At 42.5% G+C, this 18908-nt stretch overlaps 1 protein-coding gene across 2 annotated transcripts in view; it reads left to right on the top strand.

The window, feature by feature from the left end:
* Positions 1-18908, top strand: part of INTS4 (integrator complex subunit 4) — a 33360-nt gene that overhangs the window by 12780 nt on the left and 1672 nt on the right. For both annotated transcript variants that reach the window (XM_048294365.1, XM_048294364.1), the window contains exons 12-22: positions 943-1085; positions 2011-2126; positions 3975-4108; positions 4895-5052; positions 8331-8424; positions 10599-10679; positions 12453-12583; positions 13488-13547; positions 15219-15378; positions 15698-15841; positions 16584-16704. In XM_048294365.1, the coding sequence (XP_048150322.1) occupies positions 943-1085; positions 2011-2126; positions 3975-4108; positions 4895-5052; positions 8331-8424; positions 10599-10679; positions 12453-12583; positions 13488-13547; positions 15219-15378; positions 15698-15841; positions 16584-16704 (1342 nt within the window). The remainder of the gene's footprint in view (positions 1-942; positions 1086-2010; positions 2127-3974; positions 4109-4894; positions 5053-8330; positions 8425-10598; positions 10680-12452; positions 12584-13487; positions 13548-15218; positions 15379-15697; positions 15842-16583; positions 16705-18908) is intronic.

The raw sequence follows: 18908 nt of genomic DNA, 5'->3' as shown, positions 1-18908 counted from the left end.
CTCTGTCTCTTCATGGTCTTCTGGCTCATTTGTCTTGGTACCACCTTTCTAGTGGGCTTTCTTAGTGGTCTGGAGTGTTTTATGTCTGTGGTCATTTCATTCCAGTCCTTAGAGTTTGTCTTCTCTGTGGTCATAGTTTGTCTTAGACCACCAAAACCCCTTTGATCATCTGTGTGTGTTGGCTGTCATTTAAGAGCCTTTACAAGAGGATTGCTCTTTCTTATTTTGTGTAAGACAGTGATGGATGAGCTGTTGATAGTTAGCAAATTATAATTTCAAAAAGGTAAAATCCACCATTGAAAAGCATCCAGCTCTTGTATCCTATCAAATTTTTGTGTTGTGTCCAGCAGCACCAGGCAAATGCTGATAGCAAGGAATGTGGTGATACATGGATATGGAATGTCATGATGGTTTTTGGCAGAAGGAATGTCATTAATTCAGCTGAATGTTCTAGTCTGTCCAGCCACTGACATGTCCTCAGTGTTTACTCAGACCCTCTGGAGGCTGGTGACTGGGCTGAAAGCCTGTGCAGTGGAGCTCCCTGTGTTGAAAACGATAAAAGGCTGCTGTGAAAATGCCAAAACAATCTTTGGTGATTGTCTTACTGAGCTGCCCAACACCTTCCTTTTCTGTGACTGCAAAGATACAACATCAGCCAAACCAAGTAGTGATTTTTGCTCTGCTTGAGCAGGTTAGCGGTGAAGCAGTTCCTGTTCATTCCAGTAAAGGAAGCACAGAGGGGATGAGACCAGGAGAGCCTGCAGCACTTGCCTGGTCACTCCATCTGTGCTTAGCTCTGGTAACTAGAAACAGACAGTGCTTATCACAGACCTCTTCTATTAACTCAGCCAAGGAACGGAAGCTGCCACCTTTAAAGTGAATGTCTGTGCAGGCACATTTCTCTCAGCACTCAGCAGTGTCTGGGTTGGGTTTTTATTTTAGGATTCTTCGAGGGACATTCGGGAAGCACTGCATGAACTGTTGTGTTGCACCAATGTTTCAACTAAAGAAGGCATCCATCTTGCACTGGTGGAGCTGCTGAAAAACCTGACCAAGTATCCCACAGACAGAGAATCCATATGGAAGTGAGTGTGTTCAGTGTCCTTGTGTGTCTGCTTACTTTCCTATTCTTTTTAGTAAGTGAGGTGCTAGGAAATACTGAGCTTGCTAAGGAGCTAACAGGTGTAGAAACTGGTGTAGAAACTCTGTGTTGTTCTTGCTTGTCAGTACTTGCCCTGGGAATTCAGAACTGATGACCACTCATGGAAATACCACCCTATTCCAGGCACTCAAAGCATTGACAGAAAAGATTAATTCAGTTTTCAGTTTAAAACCTGATCTCTTCTACACAAGTGTTTTTGCTTACTTGACTCTGTGTTAAATAGTAATATTTACCAGCAGTTGACTATATCAGATGTGCTAAGTGGATTGGCTGTGTGACATTGTGCTGTCCGAGGAAATTTTTTCTGTCTAAGCAAAAAGAAGGAACTTCTGTGTCAGATTTTTTGGTTGTTTAATGGAAGCAACAAAAGAAGTGGTGCTCCACAGACATGGTTTGAGATGGAATTCTTAGGTATTATTGGAAACACATATGTTAGCCTTAGCTTCCTTTGACTTCCAGTGTACTTTTACATTGGTTTTGGAGTTTGGTGGAGTTTAGGGGCTTTGGGTTTTTACCTCCTAACTTCCTTACTTCTGAAAAAAAAAAAAGACACTCATTCGTTAGCCTTTAGTATAACAGCTTTTCCTGGATTGCACAACTCCAAGTGTGAAGTATTTTTTGGACAGTTTAAATAAAAAGAAATTTAATACTGCTTGTCCTTTCAGTTTTCTTGGATCCTATAAAATATTAATGCAAATGGTCAGTTGTAAAGAAACAGCTTGGACAGCAGGATTTTTCTTGCTGACCGTCTCAAAGTGTTGCTGCAACATAAAGTAGTAATGCTTTAGAAGGTTGTATTTTGAAATGTGCCTGTTCACTAACATATATTTCAATCTGTGTATTTGCAGATGCTTGAAGTTCTTGGGAAGCAGGCATCCCACTTTGGTGCTTCCATTGGTCCCAGAGCTGCTGAGCACACATCCCTTCTTTGACACTCCGGAACCAGACATGGATGACCCAGCCTGTATCTTTATTCATGAAGCCAGTTGATAATTTTGACTGTAGTAGATTTTATTAAGGATTTCTCAACACTCACATTTCTTAAACCATTTCTCACTGTAGCAGACAAACAATCCTGTGCCTATTTCTGAATCCTTTTGCACTTAGTTTGTTACTCAGCAAGTGATGGAATAACTGTTAGCTGGAACCATCTTCATAAGTACCAGTGGACTATAATTGGCCTTCTTTTTATGCTGTGATGAATAATCAAGCAATTTGTCAAGGTTTAGGCTTTGCAGATGAGCCCTTTGATGTCAAAACATTTGTCTAGTTTGCATTAATTTTGAAGATGCTTTAGCTTTTAAATAAGAAGGACCTTTTTTCATGTCTGTTTTCTTTTTAGGTAAAACTTTTGCTATTCTCACTGTTGTGGAGTTTATAAAACAGAGCCATCTCTTAGTACAGCAGTGCCTGAATCCCCATAATGCTTTGAATTTTTCATCTTTTTGAGATAATTCTATGTCAGAAATCCTTATATTAATGTTGGCTCTTCCAGTGCTTTAGAATACAAATGACTATTGATACACTGTTATCCTCAACAATAGGAGACACCTTGGAAATCCATTTTTCCATTTTTATTCCCCTTGCTTCCCTTCTGTGCAATTGCAGAATATAATGTTATTTCTGATGCATGCTGAGACACATTGGACTGGAACCTTCCTCTAGAAGCTGCTGCTTATTTTTCTCACCAGTCACAGGCCATCGAGCAGAAATTCTATCGAGATTAAATGAGTGCCTTGTGAGGATTGAAATGGGTTAGAATCAGGTGGAGAGAGATGAATGTGTAATTACATGGTTTAGTAATAATTTGAGTAAAGTTGTCCTGTGAGTTGAGAGTTAAGGGAACACTGCAGGGGGAAGAAAGCTGTTGTTTAACTCAGTGCACCTTCCTGCTGGGAACCAGAATTATGTTGGAGAATGTTTTGGAGGTAACTTGCCACCAAATTTTACAGAGGCATATTATGTGAAGACAGGCCTGTGAGCCAGAAACTATGAAGTAAACCTGAATAGTGTGTTTCCAGTGTAAACTGATATTTAAAAACATGGTTTTGTTTACTTCAAAGCACTTGGGAAATTTGAATCAGAGCTTATGCTTGGAATCAGCCGTGTTGCAGGTGTCAGCCTTTGGGCTAACCGTGAAAGCCTTTGGCTGCTCTCTATTTCTGCAGATCTCAGACTGGGAAAATGTGTTTTCTACTTCAGAATTCTCTTTCCATGTTGATTCTTTGGGTTGCTTAAAGTCTGCATAGAGTGATGTTTTTCAGGGCATCTTAGGTAATGCAGCAATTTTCAAAGACTTGGCAGTAAATGTACAATTTTAGATGTTGTTAGAGCACCAAAAAACCTGAGCAACCTGGTCTAGTGGGAGGTGTCCCTGCCTATGGAAGGGGGGGTTGGAACTAGTAGTCTTTAAGGTCCCTTCCAACCCAAACTACCCTATGATTCTGTGGTGCAAACTGGTGAGCACAGTGTAAGCTGTGAGGAAGAGTGAAAGTCCACCTAATGTGTGTGTTCTGCATTTGGGATCCGTGGCTCCTTTCCTCTGTGTTGCTTCTGAGCCATCCCCTGTTGGCAGTGACACCCTTTCTCCAGTATGGCTCACCCTGTAATGTTTGCACTTTGTACTTGGTTTTCATCTGCTCAGACAGCTGTTTCTTTGGGTTTTGCTCAGTATTTTCCAACTATAAAGAACTTCTAGACAAATCCTGACCAATGAAAGAGTTGTTGAGTTGTTGTTGTTGTTTTAACTTCCCATCCCCAAGGAGCTCTTCTTGCTGTTGTTTATTTTTCTTTAACAATCCATTTGTAATAGACATTGCTGTTCTGGTTCTGATTTTTAATGCTGCTAAAAGTTGCCCAACAATGCCTGCCCTGTTCTCTGACCATACGTTCAGACATTACGCGTATCTTCGGGACAGTCTCTCTCACCTGGTCCCTCCGTTAAGAGTGAGTTGAACCACCTGGTTTGCACTTTGTCACTTGGTTAGGAATATTGCTGGTCTCTTCCATGTCTGTCTGTGTGTAACACTTAAATTCTAAAAGGTTTTTCTCCTATGCAGCATGGCAATTAATACTGAAATGTTCATTAAGGCAGGAGAGACAAATGTTAAATTGTTACAGTATGGACTTTGTAATATTTTGGGGAGAATAATAGCATTGTTGCTCTCAAGTGAGAATAGTACATGGTTTGCTGGTTAGGTAAGAATACTGGGAGGGCAGTATTGCTGGGAGTTTTCTGTAGCTCTGGCTGTGTGTCTGTGGGAAAGGCCTTTGTAGATCTTCCAACATTTCCCTTGTGTCCTACCTGAACAGTTTATTTGTCAGTGAAATATGTTCCGTTCTGCTTTGCAGCATGTTTTTCCTGCACAGAGGTATGGGTGGGTTAAAGTTGGCTGTAAGTCTTATCATAGCTCATAAAATGAATGGTGGTTTGTGTGGTGTTGGACTTCCCTTGACTTCACAGTGTCAAAGTTAATAGATGAGGAAGATGTTTCCCTCCAAGGGCTGTTGATGTTTAACCTGAGGATCTCTAGTGCAAGTGAATTGTAAAGTGGGGAGAGTAACTAACAAAGATGCAGACTTGAAAGCCTTGGTATGAATTTTGAATTTGAGAAATGAATTGGAGCTCTCAGTTGATCATTGCTAAATAATATGGCAACATTTGAAATGTTATTACCTGTGTTAGACTTTTCTCTTATTTTTTTTTTGGTGTGTGTGTTCTTTCTTGTTTAGTTGCCAGGTAGAAAGCTGGTGTCCTCTGCTGTCTCTCCCAGTATTAGCCCACATGAAGATCCTTCCCAGCAGTTCCTGCATCAGAGCCTGGAGAGGGTTTACAACTTTCAGCACCTCGACCCACAGGGCATACAGGAGCTGCTGGAATTTACCATCCGGTAGGGCCCCAAGCTGACCTGTTTATGGAAAGATGTGTTAGGATTCCAAATTTCTCTGATGCAGGTGCTTTGCTTTTGAATATCAGTGTTGTAATTTGCTGTCCAGCACTTAACTTGAGCCTTCCTCTAGAGACTGTTGTGCTAAAAGAGTGTTCATGACCTGTTTAAAATCAAATTGATGGTCTCAGGTCTGGCACTGCCCCACAAAATAATCAGTGTGCATTTGTGAGGGGGGGCAACTTTTCAGAGCGTGGTAAGAGTTAGGTAAAGGTGTTCTTTTTGGACTGATCACTTATGCTAAAATACACTCTCTGTTTTTATGGTTTATGGGTGACAGCCTTGTGTGTCATTCTCAGTTTTGTGTCCTTGTAATTTTGATCATATTCTTTGTAATGTACATGCACAAGGTTTTCTTGTTTTGCTTTTCTGGGGGGAAAGGTGGTGTCCCCTTTGCTCTTGCATTTTCTGGGTCCTGTGGCCTTTCATTCAGCAGGAAAAGACCTGCTTCTGGTGCTTTGGGTTCTCGCTGCCAGTCCCACTGACAAAGGACTTGGGCATTCCTCATCAGTTTTCAAATCAGAGAGCTTTTCCAGGAATAGACAACATTCTTGCATGCTGCTGTCTGCTGCTCTGTAGATAAGGAGGGTGTGTGGTGTTGCTTCTCAGTGTGGGTTTTGTGCTGCCTCTTCCATTTCATCTCTAGACTGATTTACATAAACAAAACACTTGACAAGGGTCCTTTCAGTGTGATTCCTCTGCTTGGAAAGACCAAAAGAGCCTGATTTTGAGAATTAGAAAAACAATCTAAAATGCTTTGTTTGGAATATGAAATTAAAAAAAAAAAAGCTTAATTATTTTTATTCCTTCAAAATAGCTGCCTTCTGTTGTGTGTATGTTGCTGTGAATCACTGTCACACCCATCTGCAGCAGAGAATAAACAGTGTGCTCCTCACTGTAAACCCAGCTGTGGAAACGGTGAGGTTTGTCCTCAGCTGTTTTGCAGCTGCTATGTGCCAGCCTAAAATACAGTCCCAAAGCATTTAATGCACTGAACACTTGAAACAGGTTATCTCTTGGCCAAGCATCCAGAGCCTTTCAGGCATGAGGGTCTGGGAACCTCTCAGGCCATGACTGTTTCCAGTTTTTGAGTTGATGGAAATGATTGGCTTGGCTTTTTTCCTGATGGGATTGCCCCCCAGGAAACCATAGTAAGCCAGCTGCTCTTTTCCATTATTAAGAGAAGGGAGAATTTGGACAAAGCCAGAAGTGTTAAAGGTTGCTTTGCAGAGGGCAAGATTTCCCTGCACCAGCAATTTGGTTGCTGAGAGCAAAGGAATGGAAGCAACTCACAGCAGTGGATTCTGCCATGGAACATAACTCTCTCCTCCTTTCTCATGATTGCCATCCAAGGAAATAACAGACCTTGTGGAGTTTGTGTCTACTTGGGACTTAGAGTTTTGGCTGCAGAGCCTGAGGGGAGCATCAGTCTGCAGTGTGGTTAGAAGTGTAAGACAGGCTGTTTAGCAAATCTGTCTGTGGTTTAGTTCCTCCATCTATATGAGAGGAACTTTTTTTTTTCTTACAGAGATGTTGAAATCTGTTTAAGATTTGTAAGGAAATAGAATTAGTGGAATTGGGAGCTGTGTAAGACTAGGAAATGGAATATTTGCCTAGCTGTTGGTTGAGAGATGACATCCTCTTCCTCATTAGTATGTTGTGATGGATTGTGACATGGGAATTAAGCACCCAGGAGCCTCCTCTTCACTGCTGTCTGGTAAAAGATGAAATGGAGTATCTGTGTAAGGTTGAGGTTGGCTTGGCTGTTGTTGCATTGTTGTTGAAGGAAAGCACAACCCCTGACTATGAGAGACATTGAGGTGCCTGGAGTGTGTCCAGAGAAGGGCAACGGAGCTGGGAAGGGCTGGAGCACAGATCTGAGAAGAAGCGGCTGAGGGAGCTGGGGGTGTTCAACCAGGAGAAAAGGAGGCTCAGGGGGGGACCTTATCTCTCTACAACTCCCTGAAGGAGGCTGTAGCCAGGTGGGGGTCTGTCTCTGCTCCTCAGTAACAAGCAAGAGGATAAGAGGAAATGGCCTCAAGTCATGCCAGTGGAGGTTTAGTTTGGATATTAGGAAAATGTCTTCATGGAAAGGGTTGTCAAGCACTGGAAAGGGCTGCCCAAGGAAGTGGTGGATTCACCATTCCAGGAGTGATTTGAAAGACCTGTGGCTGTGGCACTTGTGGTGGGCTTGGCAGTGCTGGCTTAATGGTGGGACTGGATGGTCTTTTCCAACAAAAATGATTCTATGATTCTCTGCTTAGGAAAGATTTTCTTTGGCTGCATGTTATACAGATAATCTCATGGATTTTTGTTAATGTCTCAGGGCTCAGCAACTCTCTGGTTTGGCCGAGCCAAAGTTTCAGAATTGCATCCTAAATGCAAAGATAAATCTAAAATAAACAAAAGGAAATGATCATCTGAAAAAAAAAATTTTAATGATGCAGAAGGAAATGTGGAATTAAAGTGACAATTTTAGTAGACTTTGGATCTAAGCAAAATCCAGAGAAGAACAGACACGTGTTGAAACCACGTCAGCCAACCTATTTTCAGTTCTGTAACAAAAATTAATTTTGTTTTCTTAATGCACACTTTGGATCTGAAACATGGCTAGCACTAGAGAACTAAAGCCTTTTTGGGTTCCATTAACTGACAATTTTTTTCGATCATATTAAAAGCTGCTTATACTGCTGTATGATTTACAAGAAATACTAGACAACACACACCATCTAGTTGGGCAAATACCAGTACATCAGATTCCAGCTTGGCTTAAAAGGGCAGCTCTATTTCAGATACACTTGGTTGCATGAGCCTGACACGTTCCAACCAACCTTTCTTAGCCAACATGAATAGTGTGATTTCCCAGCAGTGTAACACAAATGGGTCGTTAGCTGCTGTTGAAGGCTGGAGTGTTTTAAGTTAAATCTGGAACTGCCACTCTGCATGGTTCCCATGGGGCTGCAGAGTAATGTGGGTTGACAGACTTACTGCTTCCACTGCTGTGCTGGTGCCAGCTTCCCAGAAGAAAGGCCATGCTGAGTCCCAAGGTGCAAACTGGTTTGTAGTGTGTGTTTTGCTGCTGTTTCTGGTGCTTGCTCTAATAAAAGCAGGCAGCAGGAGTAGCTGGATTTATTGTGATTGCCTTCTGAGTGTGTTTAGATTAAACTGTTCTCTGTCTCAGTGTTATTTTTTTTCTTTTTTTTTTTTTCCACATGCTTCAGTGATCTTCAGAGACTTGGGGAACTGCAGTCAGAACTGGCAGGGATGGCAGATTTCACTGCAACTTACCTTCAGTGTCAGCTGCTCCTCATCAAGGTTTGACTTCATCTGGGTTCTTTTGTACTGTTCTTCAAAAATGCCCCCAGTCCATCGCAGTGGCGTGCTTTCTTGTTTTGATGTTCGTGCTGAAAAGCGATGTGTGATGAAAGAACAGGTTCTGTGGATTTCTGATAATCCTGTTTCCCTCCTGTGGCAAATAATTATGCAGTAACTTTGCCAGTGCAGACCTCTGCTGCTGTACCTAGGGCTTATGTTGGTTCACGTGCATTTTGTCAGTGCAGAGTTTATCATCTGACAGGCTGAGGGCAACTGTGTTAGGAGAGTAACTTTTCCCTGCTGATGGCCACTGGAATGTTTTTTGTTAGACTGCTGCCATGAGTGCAATTTTTATTGACAGTGATTTGCAGACAGCTTTATTGGCACCAGTGCCAAAGGAGCTTTTAAGACTTGATTGAGCTAAATATCAGTCATGCTTTCCTTCATAGTGCTGAAATTATCTGTTTAGTATTAGCAGGTGAAGTGGCTACTTAGACACCATGACAGCAACCCTTTGCAAAAGCCCCTTTTCAAAGTTAGCTTCGTGCTGTAAACAGGAACTAATTTTTTGCTTCATAGAGCCATCGAAAATCTTGGGTTGGAAAGGACCCTCTAGTTCCAATGCCCCTGCTGTGGTCAGGGATTCCACTGGATCAGGTTGCTCAGGGCTGTGAGCTGGCAGTAGTGTTTAAGTCTCCTGGCATTCTTTGGTGTTTGAGTGTAACTTACATACATGTAAAGCAAGAACTAAAGCAAGCAGCAAACAGGTTTCCAGAAGGGACTCCATGAAAGCTTTGTTATGTAAAACCAAGGAGGGATTTCAGGTGCTTTGCTAATGCATAGCTGCCAGTTGGCACATCTCATGGCAGGTCTCAAATCCTTGGAATGTGTTTATCACCCAAAGAAGGTGTTTCAGATGAGCAGTGTTACAGTTCAGTACAATCCAGCTGAATACCAAGTGAAATGTGCTGTGGAGGCAGAGGACTAGCATTTGGAGATAGCTTTGTTGCCCTTCTCCATGGTTTGACTGGAGTGAACCAGATGGTTTTTGCATCTGGCAGAGGAGTGCTCTGTTTGGAAGAAGGGTAAAAGCTGTATCAGCCATTCTTGGCTTGAGCTGTAGAACAGTCAATAGATCAGTGATGCAGAGGAGTCGGTAACGTGCATGGAATGAAAAGTAACTGATAATACCAGGAATCACAGAATATCTTGGGTGGGAAGGGATTTTGAGAATCATCTAATTCCAGACCCCCTACCACACCTTCCACTCATACAATACAATTAGAAATTCTGATACTGCAGAGAGAACCTGAATGTCTGAGTAGCCCTTTTCAGTAGATTTCTGTCCAGTCGCTTCTTTCCCCAACAGAAAAAAAGCTGCTGGGGGAAAAAGTATCTTCATTTCCCAGCCTCTCAAGGATCAAAAGGTTCCAGACCTTTAAAGGCTCTACATACCCTGTGATTTTAGAGGTAGTTAACTGGGATTCTTGGGCCAGCCTGGGTGAAGGATACAGTCTGTACATTCTTGAGCTTTGGCTGCAGCCATCCTTGTGCATAGCTGTATCTAGGGACAGGCAGCTTCAAAAAGGAGGCAGTGATACCAATCATCCAGTCAGGCTTTCTACATTTTTATAAAACGTCAATCAAAAAGCAAACAGAGCATGGTAGGTGGTTGGGGTTTTGTTTGGCATTTTTTGTTGGTTTGGTCTGTTTTTTTAATATCAATATCAGTGGTTGAATTAGACACAATATTTGTAGCAACTCCAGGATCTTTGGTGGGGCAGAGACTGTCAGCAGGAAAGTTCAGAAATGTGGCTGTGGAAGGAATTGTGTTTATGAGTTTTTATTGTTTCCGCTTTTTGCCTGCACTCTGAGATTGCCCTGATCTTGATCTCAGGGGTGTGATAATGCAGTGGGCTGTTGTTTTTCTTCATGAAGTACCAGGAGTTTGGCTTGACGAGTCTCTCATTCACAGCTTTGTTAATATTATTCTCAACTTCTTTTATATTTTCTGGTTGTATAGGTATCTCTGTGTCTTTATAGAACAATGTATATTTTGGGAGCTTTGGTTCCCTGTGTTGTATTTAAAAGCACAAAAGCTTTGGCATGCTTTTTCAACCAACTGTTTAGACTGAATTAGATATTTATCATCATTTCATGGTTTTTTCATGTAGGCCTTGCAGGAGAAGTTGTGGAATGTGGCAGCTCCTCTGTACCTGAAACAGAATGCGTTGGCATCTGCTGCAGCAAAGCAGGTGAGGTGGAAGCAGCTGAGCCTGCATGGAGGCCAGTCCTTGGGTAGGAGTCCTTCCTTGGCCGTAGAACAATAGTACACTTCTGGCCTTCCACTGCCATAGTCTGTCCAAGTAAATCTTAGTCCCCAAAACTGGGGTAAGTTTCCTTATCTTCAAAAGGTGAGTGGTGAGGGAGGGAAGTTCGTGACAGCTGCAAAAAGGCAAATACACACTCATCTTCCAGAAGAGTAAGAAAGAAGATCCAGAAAACCGTGGGCTGCTTGTCTTCCTCGCCTCTTTCCTGGGGAAGGTTATGGACCAACTACTTTTAAAAGCTGTTTCTAAATGAGATCAACAAAGCTACTTGGAACAGCCAAAATGCATTTCTCAAGAACAAGTTATGGCTGACCACCAGCACTGCTCTCTGTGGTGAGGGTACTGGTGCTCTGAACAAGGGGAGGGCAGTGGGCATTGGCATCTTTGACTTTAGCATGACTTGACTTTAGCAAAGCTTGGATAGAGTCTCCCATCCTTTCTTTTTCACCAAACTTGCAGGATTGTGGCTGAATAAGTAGGTGATGAGGCCCCTGCAAGTTGAGGAACTAGTTGATATGCTGGAGGGCATGGCTGCTGGTGTGGACAGACTGGGGAACTGGGATGACAGGAACCTCATCATGTTCAGTACATTGAATATGAGGCACTACAGGAGGCCAATGGCAGCTGAGATGTCTTGGTTTGGGAAATGATCCAGCTCTGGGGAGATGACATCTGGAAGCCTGTGTTGTGTGCTGGGCCTCCCCAGTAGAAGGAGGATGCTGACAAACTGGGGCAAGTTCAGCAGGGGGCCACCAGTGTGGTCAGGGGCTGGAGCACATTACCTGCAAAGAAAGGCTGAGGGAGCTGGAATTGTCCAGCCTGGAGAAGAGCAGGCTTCAGGATGAATTTACTTCTGTCTACCATTGTATCATAGGATATAAATGAGACAGAGCCAGACTACTCTGGACAAGAGGCAGTCAGCAAACGATGAGAAATTTTGATCAGCTATAAAGGGAAAATTTACTGTAAGGATGGTTAAATACTGTTGCCCAGAGAGGTGGGGGGAATGTCTGTCCTTGGAAGTGTTCGCAATTTGATGTGGCCCTGACTAACTGGATCTGAGACCTGCTCTGGGCAGGGGACCAGGCTAGATGACCTCTGGAAGTCCCACCCAATCTGGGATATTCTGGTTCTGTGATATATAAGTGATCAGATCCTGGGAAAACTGAAGGTAAGCCCTAAGAAAAGGTAAAGAAGCAAGCAAGCTATTAAATAATCTGATAATAAATCAAGGGTAGAAGCAAGTTCATGGATCTGTTGGGAAACTCTGCTGACATTTTGAGTCTTAAGGTAATTAAGATGTAATAGACAGATACTGCTCTGCATCAAAGCCTTCTCTGCTGTTGATGAGTAGAAACAAAAGCCATCCAGCTTTTGAAATCTTCTCTGATTGAACTGTTTTTCTTGGGTGCCCTCTTGAGTAGTTTGTGAACCTCTGGAAAGTGTTATCTGTTGTGATGGTGAATGTAGGTCACTTGCTATCGATGCAAGGTGAGGGAGTATTTCCTGTTAAAGAACTTGCAAGTTCTTGGCCTCTACACAGTCATACTGAACTCAACTGTATTAATTTGGGCACTTCCTCTTGTCTGCTTAATGTGTTCCTCAGTATGAGATAAAAATACCAGAATCTGGTGATCATAGTTGTGCTGGAGTTTAACAGTCTGATGGTTTTTTATCCCTGTTCTGTCTGTCTGGCAGATCCTGGAAGAAACTTACAAAATGGAGTTCATGTACAGCGGAGTGGAAAGTAGACAAGTGGTCATTATTCACCACATGAGACTGCAAGCAAAGGCCTTGCAGCTGATAGTGACTGCCCGCACCACAAGAGGGTAAGGATGACCTGGTCTAAGGATCTTCTTAGGGTTAGCTCTAAGATTACTGTCCTTAAGTTTTGTTTAAAAAAACCAGCAAGGATAAATTAGACACATGACAGGGCAGCATGCCAATAACCATTTGCAAAAGTAATTCAGAACGAAGAACCTTCTTCTGCCTTTGATACAGCTGTATAGCTACACAGTCCTGAATTAGATGACAAAACTATTGGGAAGATGAGTTTTGGGGGTTGAGTTCTCTCATTTATGAACATATAAATAGGTTAAAACATAGTAGAGTTGATATTTGGGACCTGTTTAAATGAGGAAAAGTCATGTATCAAAAGAATGCACCAATCATGTTTGCTTCATTAAGTATTCATTGCTGAATTTTTAGCATCAGGAAAGTATTGTCCTCTTGACTGATCTGCAACTACTGTGTGGGGGACTCAGAAACTGCTCCTGTGCAGGCTTAGGTACACGAGAGGCTCCAAGTGGTTTGTTTTGGCTGCTGAAGTTAAAGAAGTGACACATGGTTGTAGAATGAGAACTCCAGCTGGTAGAATTAGAGCAAATTAGTTCCTGTCCTAATTTACTTCTGTTTCAGGTTTGTTGCCATCAATTTACTGTGTTACTATGGAGGTCCATAGTATATTTGCCTTTTAACCTCTGTTTTATAGGTAGAAAATGAATATTTTCTAACAGTGGCTTTGGGAACTTAATTAGTGCCTTATGCAAATGGGGTTTTTTTTTTGTGGGAGGGGGATATAGACAAGTGAGGAACACTTTTTTAGTTCAAAAACTGTAAGATACTTCCATTTTTAGGAGGTTTAATGGGATTCCAAACCACCTAAATGTGTATAGCCGTAGAGCCATTTTTCTTCCTTTAAAAGTAAACCAAGGAATATTATTTTCATTGCAGAGTGGAACCCCTTTTTGGGATGTGTGAAAAATTCCTACAAGAAGTGGATTCCTTTCAGAGGTGACAAACTCCATTGCTTCTTCACTTTGTTAGAAAGTCCCACCACCATTGTCATCACGGGATACTCACTTTGTTTTTCATCTCTTCACATCTCCCTTCCCTGCTGTCCTACATTGGGAACTGTCATGGGATAATAATAAAGCAAGAAGAACCTTCGTAGTTGAAGTCCTTAACATAGAGATATTATGCTGGTACTTCAGAAACATGTACTCTGAATTAATTTTTATAGAATAGCTGATTTTTTTTTTCTTGTATTTTTAAGGATTTATCTACTTTGAGTGGATGCTGTTTTGATAAATACTTAATTTTTTGTTGTTGTTATTCTGTCTCCTGGAGTCCTGATAGCAATTTGACCTTTCAAAGATTAATAAAAAAACAGATTACCCTTGATGCCATCAACATGGAGCAATAAGTCAGACAAGAATTCTGCAATATCTTTCCTGGCCCTGTCTACTGTTTTTGCCACCTCTGAGTAGTCACCTTTACTTCCAGGGAGAACAGATGTATTGTGTCAATTTGCATGAACAGATTGACTCTAGTGGAAGGTGTCCCTGCCCGTGGCAGAGGTTTGAAACCAGGTGATCTTTAAGGTTCCTTCCAACCCAAACCGTTCTATGGTTCTGATTCTATGAAACAGTGATGAGTTCTGCTGATCCTGAGGCTCAGTGTGAGGGAAAGATGTACAGGAAATTAACAGTTCTATTCTCCAGCTCCAGCTGAGCATTGGGGTAGGGCAGATTTGGTCCCTTTTTCTTACCAGTTAACCAGCCACAACTGCCAAGCCTATGGAATACAAATAAATGTGAATTTAATCAGAACTAGAAATAAAATTCTGCTCAGCCAGCTAAGGATGCCTGTATCTCTGGACTAGCTATCCAATTCCCTGCTGAGTCATAAAATCATAGAAACACAGAGTCATTGAATGGTGTAGGTTGGAAGGGACATTAAAGAACATCTAGTTCCAACTCCCCTGCCATTGGCAGGGACACCTTCCACTAGACCAGAGCTCCATCAAGCCTGGCCTTGGACACTTCAGGGATGGGGCATCCGCAGCTTCTCTGGGCAACCTGTGCCAGTGCCTCACCACCCTCACAGTGAAGAATCTTCTCCTAACATTGAATCTAAATCTTTCCCCTTTTAGTTTAAAACCATTCCCATTTATCCTATCATGATCTGCCTGTGTAAAAAGTTACTTTCCCTCTTCTTTATAAGCCCCCTCTAAGTACTGAAAATTTGCAATGAGGTCTCCCTGGAGCCTTTTCTTCTCCAGGCTGAGCAACCCCAACTCTCCCACCCTGTCATCATAACAGAGGTGCTCCAGCCCTCTGAGTATCTTCATGGCCTCCTCTGTCCATCTTACACTGGGAACTCCAAAACTGGACACAGTACTCCAGGTGGGGTCTCAGGAGGGCAAAGAAGAGGGGGAGGATCCCCTTCCTTGACCTGCTGCCCACACCACATAGCCCTTGATGGTGTCAGTTCGAGCACGAGGCATGGTCCCAACGTGTAGCCAAAGTCATCTCTTACGTATGAGACACATCAGAAGAGGAATGTAGGTATCTGATTCTGTCATTATAACTTAATATAAGGATTAACTAGCTTGACTGAAAATAATAATACTGTGGAAAAAGTTGAAAAAAGTATTTGATTTTTAATCTATTCTTGACACAGATGCTTCATCTCTGAGCTCCCACATATGCAAGGCAGTTTTGTAGATAAATTGCTGGACTTAATGCCCAGACTTGTGACATCCAAGCCTTCAGAAGTGGTCAAGATTCTTCAGACAACACTGCGGCAAAGTACCTTCCTCCACCTTCCTCTTCCAGAGCAGGTTGGTGTAACAGAAAATTAAAATGCAATATCCGTGTGGACTGTCTTGGCATCTTGACTAGTTTCTAATATACCATGAAGCTTTTAGAATTCAGGGTCTTGGTCAGACTCAAGTGTTACTTATTTCTTCTTTGTCTTCTTATCTAGTATCCTCAGGACTACTGCTAAAAACCTGGAAAACTTAGTAATTCCTGGAAGTATAAAAAAAAAAAATCCAAAGTTCATGCACATCTCTGTTAAGAACAGTACTAATTACAATTTTTTTTTCTTTCCTCTTTCACCCACCTCCTTATTTTTGCGAATCACTTTGCCCCTAACAGCTCCATAAAGCCACCGCAAATATCATTGAGCCTACTGGTGAATCTGATAATCCCCTGAGGTTTACATCAGGGTTGGTTGTGGCACTGGATGTTGATGCAACTGTGGAACATGTGCAGGATCCTCAAGGAACTGTTAAAGTTCAGGTAAGAAGTCACTTGACATAAATGCAAACAAGATTGTGTCTTGGGGGGAGTTTCTTTAAGGATGTCAATACTTTTAGATTGCAGATAATGATACACTTTATTAGTAACAATGCTGGATTTCTGTGTTTTGACCACATTCAGAACCTGGTTTGTCTGTAGTGCACTGAGAGTTGACTTGGGTGCAGTTCTGAGAGTTTGCTCTGAGCGCTTGGATGTCATTCTGTTCTTCCTCGTGCACTGTGCACATTATGGACACAAACACCAATTCATGCTGGTGAACTTCCAGCTGGTCTAGTGGGAGGAGGAGGAGGAGCAAAAGAAGTTGTTCTGAACGGCACAAAAATACACAGGCTCTTGGCTCTCCAGCTTTTCTTCCTGCTGCTGAATCACCAGTTTTAGATGCAGCTGAGGAGGTAGGAGTGGTATGATCCAAGTAAAATATGCAAAGTCACTGCTTAACAAAGAAACAAAAACCTCAGTTACAATGCAGAAGAAGCAGCTGATGCCAGTGTGGCCTTTTTTCCACCTGTGCTGTGGGTTTGAATTGCAGCATGTGGCTGTTACATCTGGGGCAGCTGAACTCCTGGCTCCAAGCTAAAGCCCACTTTTCTTGCTTTCCCAACTCAAACAGAAAATACCCAAGTAACACACTGTGCAGACAGATCCCCAGTCCAGTTGTCATTCCTTTGCTGTTTTCTCTCTCTTTTTTTTTTTTTTTTTTTTTTTTTTGGTTCTCCTCTAGGTGTTGTATCCAGATGGACAAGCACAGCTAATCCATCCTAAACCAGCTGACTTCCGAAATCCTGGCCCTGGAAGGCACAGGCTGATAACTCAGGTTTACCTCTCGCACACAGCCTGGACAGGTAACGTTAATGATACAAGTTAACGTGGTTGTGTGGCTGTGCTTTTATTAGACACAAGTAGGGTACCCACAGTCTGGGGGGGTTCTGAGGATCCTGGAGTTTCCAGCTGTGGTTGGTGCTGCCCTTAAGTGTCAGTCAGGCCTTTGAGCAGTTACAGCTCCCTGTTTACCAGGCACTGCTGCTCCATAGGGAATTAGAGGGGCTGCTGTCTTCGGAGAGCCCTGGGAGCCTTCACATGAGAGCTGAGTTCAAGGTGAGGTCACCCACTCGTGTGCAGAGCAGTCAGCTGTAGGAGCCAGGTCTGCATCCTCAGGTAAAGGCAAGGCGTCACAGTAAGGTCACTGACTCCTTGTAAGTCATTGTTTTGGGACTGACAGGTGTTTGAGCATGGCAGAGAACAGTACAGCAGTACAATTGCACTGCTGATTAAACTTCCATCCTTTTAATGCCCTAAAATCCCATCCTTTAGCTCTGATAATGATGTGACTCCAACATTCACCTTCAGTCTCAGCTGCTGTTCACACTTCCCCATGGAAGCACTTCAGTAACTGGCTTGTGGACTTCAAACAACAAAAGCAGAGTGTATTTCATTCACAGCTCCCTTTGTCCTGTTTTCTTTTAATCCCTACATTTTTACTCAAATGTGGGGGTTTCCTCTGAGAGGTTTTTTTTGAGCAATTCTTCATTGAATTGGGTGATTTTTTTTTTTTTAACCAACAGAATTTTGTTTATTGCTGTGCTCCTTCAGATACTTATTTTTGTATAGTGCTTCCATGGTGTACTCACTCATCCTGCTGTCTTTGTTTTGTTTTGGAGAAGAAAACATGGTACTGTTTCTAGGACTGGAAGTATCTGGGTTTAAGGGTTGATCCTGTATTTCACCAGATGGAGCTGAAATCCTTATTTCTACTTCTGCAGCATTCACTGGAAGGGCATTTTAAGCGTGGCCCTGAGGGATTATCTTCTGGTGTCTCCTCTAGGCATTATTTTAAACATTAACTTTGACATTGGCACTTGGGCATATAAAACAAGGGGAAGACACTGAGCTGGGGGGGGCTCAGAAAATGGTCAGAATTCAAAGTGGAGAAATTGCCTTAATGCAAGACCATGAAACTTGTTAAAGGCCAGTAGAAAGAGTGTGCTTGGGAAGGAGAATGCAAAGCACGGATTAAGTGCCAGGTGTAGAGCAGAAGTGAAAGAGGTGACTCCAAACTGCAACTAAGAGTGGAGTGATGAAAAGGTGAGCTCACGGAGGTGTTGGCTAAAGTGTGGAGTAACTGTGCAAAAGGGTTATTTCTTGTGTTCTGTCTGGTGCTGATGATGTCTCAGCTGGAGACCCACTGCAGTTCTGGATAGGGCATCTTAAAATCCTGTGGGTTTCAGCAGGTTTAATTTAGGTTTCATTAATGTAGTCCTGTTGTGGGTTATCCCTGGTATCCAGTTAAGCCCCGGCACACCACCTGGTGCTCACCCCCCAGTGGGACAGGTAGAGAATCAGAAGGGCAATGTGAGAAAACTCCTGGGTATTACACTGTGCAGGAATAGCTACAACATCCCTGTGTTATTGACACTATTTTGGTCACAAATCCAAAACAAGGCATCAAGCGAGCTACTATGAAGGAAAATTAACTTTATCCCAGCCCAAATCAGTACAGTCCATAAAGAAAACTTAAACAAACCTGGTTTTCAGTCTAGAAAGGAGAATTTTGTTGGGGATGTAAGTCCAGCACTAAGTCCAGAGTAATACTATGTATACTGAAACCCCACTTTTGTTATGACCACAGTGAGAAGAGTAAAGTGAAATCATCCTATGGACAGTATTAGTAACGTTGCTCTGCCCAGCTGCAGAGTTGGTGAAAGAGAGGAAGAGCCTGTCTGGCGTGCAAAAACTTCCAACAAAAGAGAATCTTCAAGTAATCTCCTGTGCCACAAGTCTTAGCAGATGTCATCTGGGCTGATCCTGACATAAATACAGTGAGCAGGGCCTGCTAGTTCTGTGGGGGTTTTAATGATTGTTATTATTTCGTTGAAGTTACTTTCAAACAGTTATTTTTGAAAGTTGCAAGTTAGTGGTAAAATTTCTTAAGTGATGACGGAGGGGGATAAACCTAGAACAGTCCTTAGTTCTGCTGTGCTGAATGTAATGCCAGAGGTTTGTTTTCAGACACTAGACTCGATTCTGGTCAGCCCAGAACAGCTCTGTA

Source organism: Corvus hawaiiensis, chromosome 2 (assembly GCF_020740725.1).
Source record: "Corvus hawaiiensis isolate bCorHaw1 chromosome 2, bCorHaw1.pri.cur, whole genome shotgun sequence".
NCBI classification, from domain to species: Eukaryota; Metazoa; Chordata; class Aves; order Passeriformes; family Corvidae; genus Corvus; species Corvus hawaiiensis.
The sequence above is the reverse complement of the archived record's forward strand: the minus strand, read 5'-3'. Positions and strand labels throughout refer to the sequence as shown.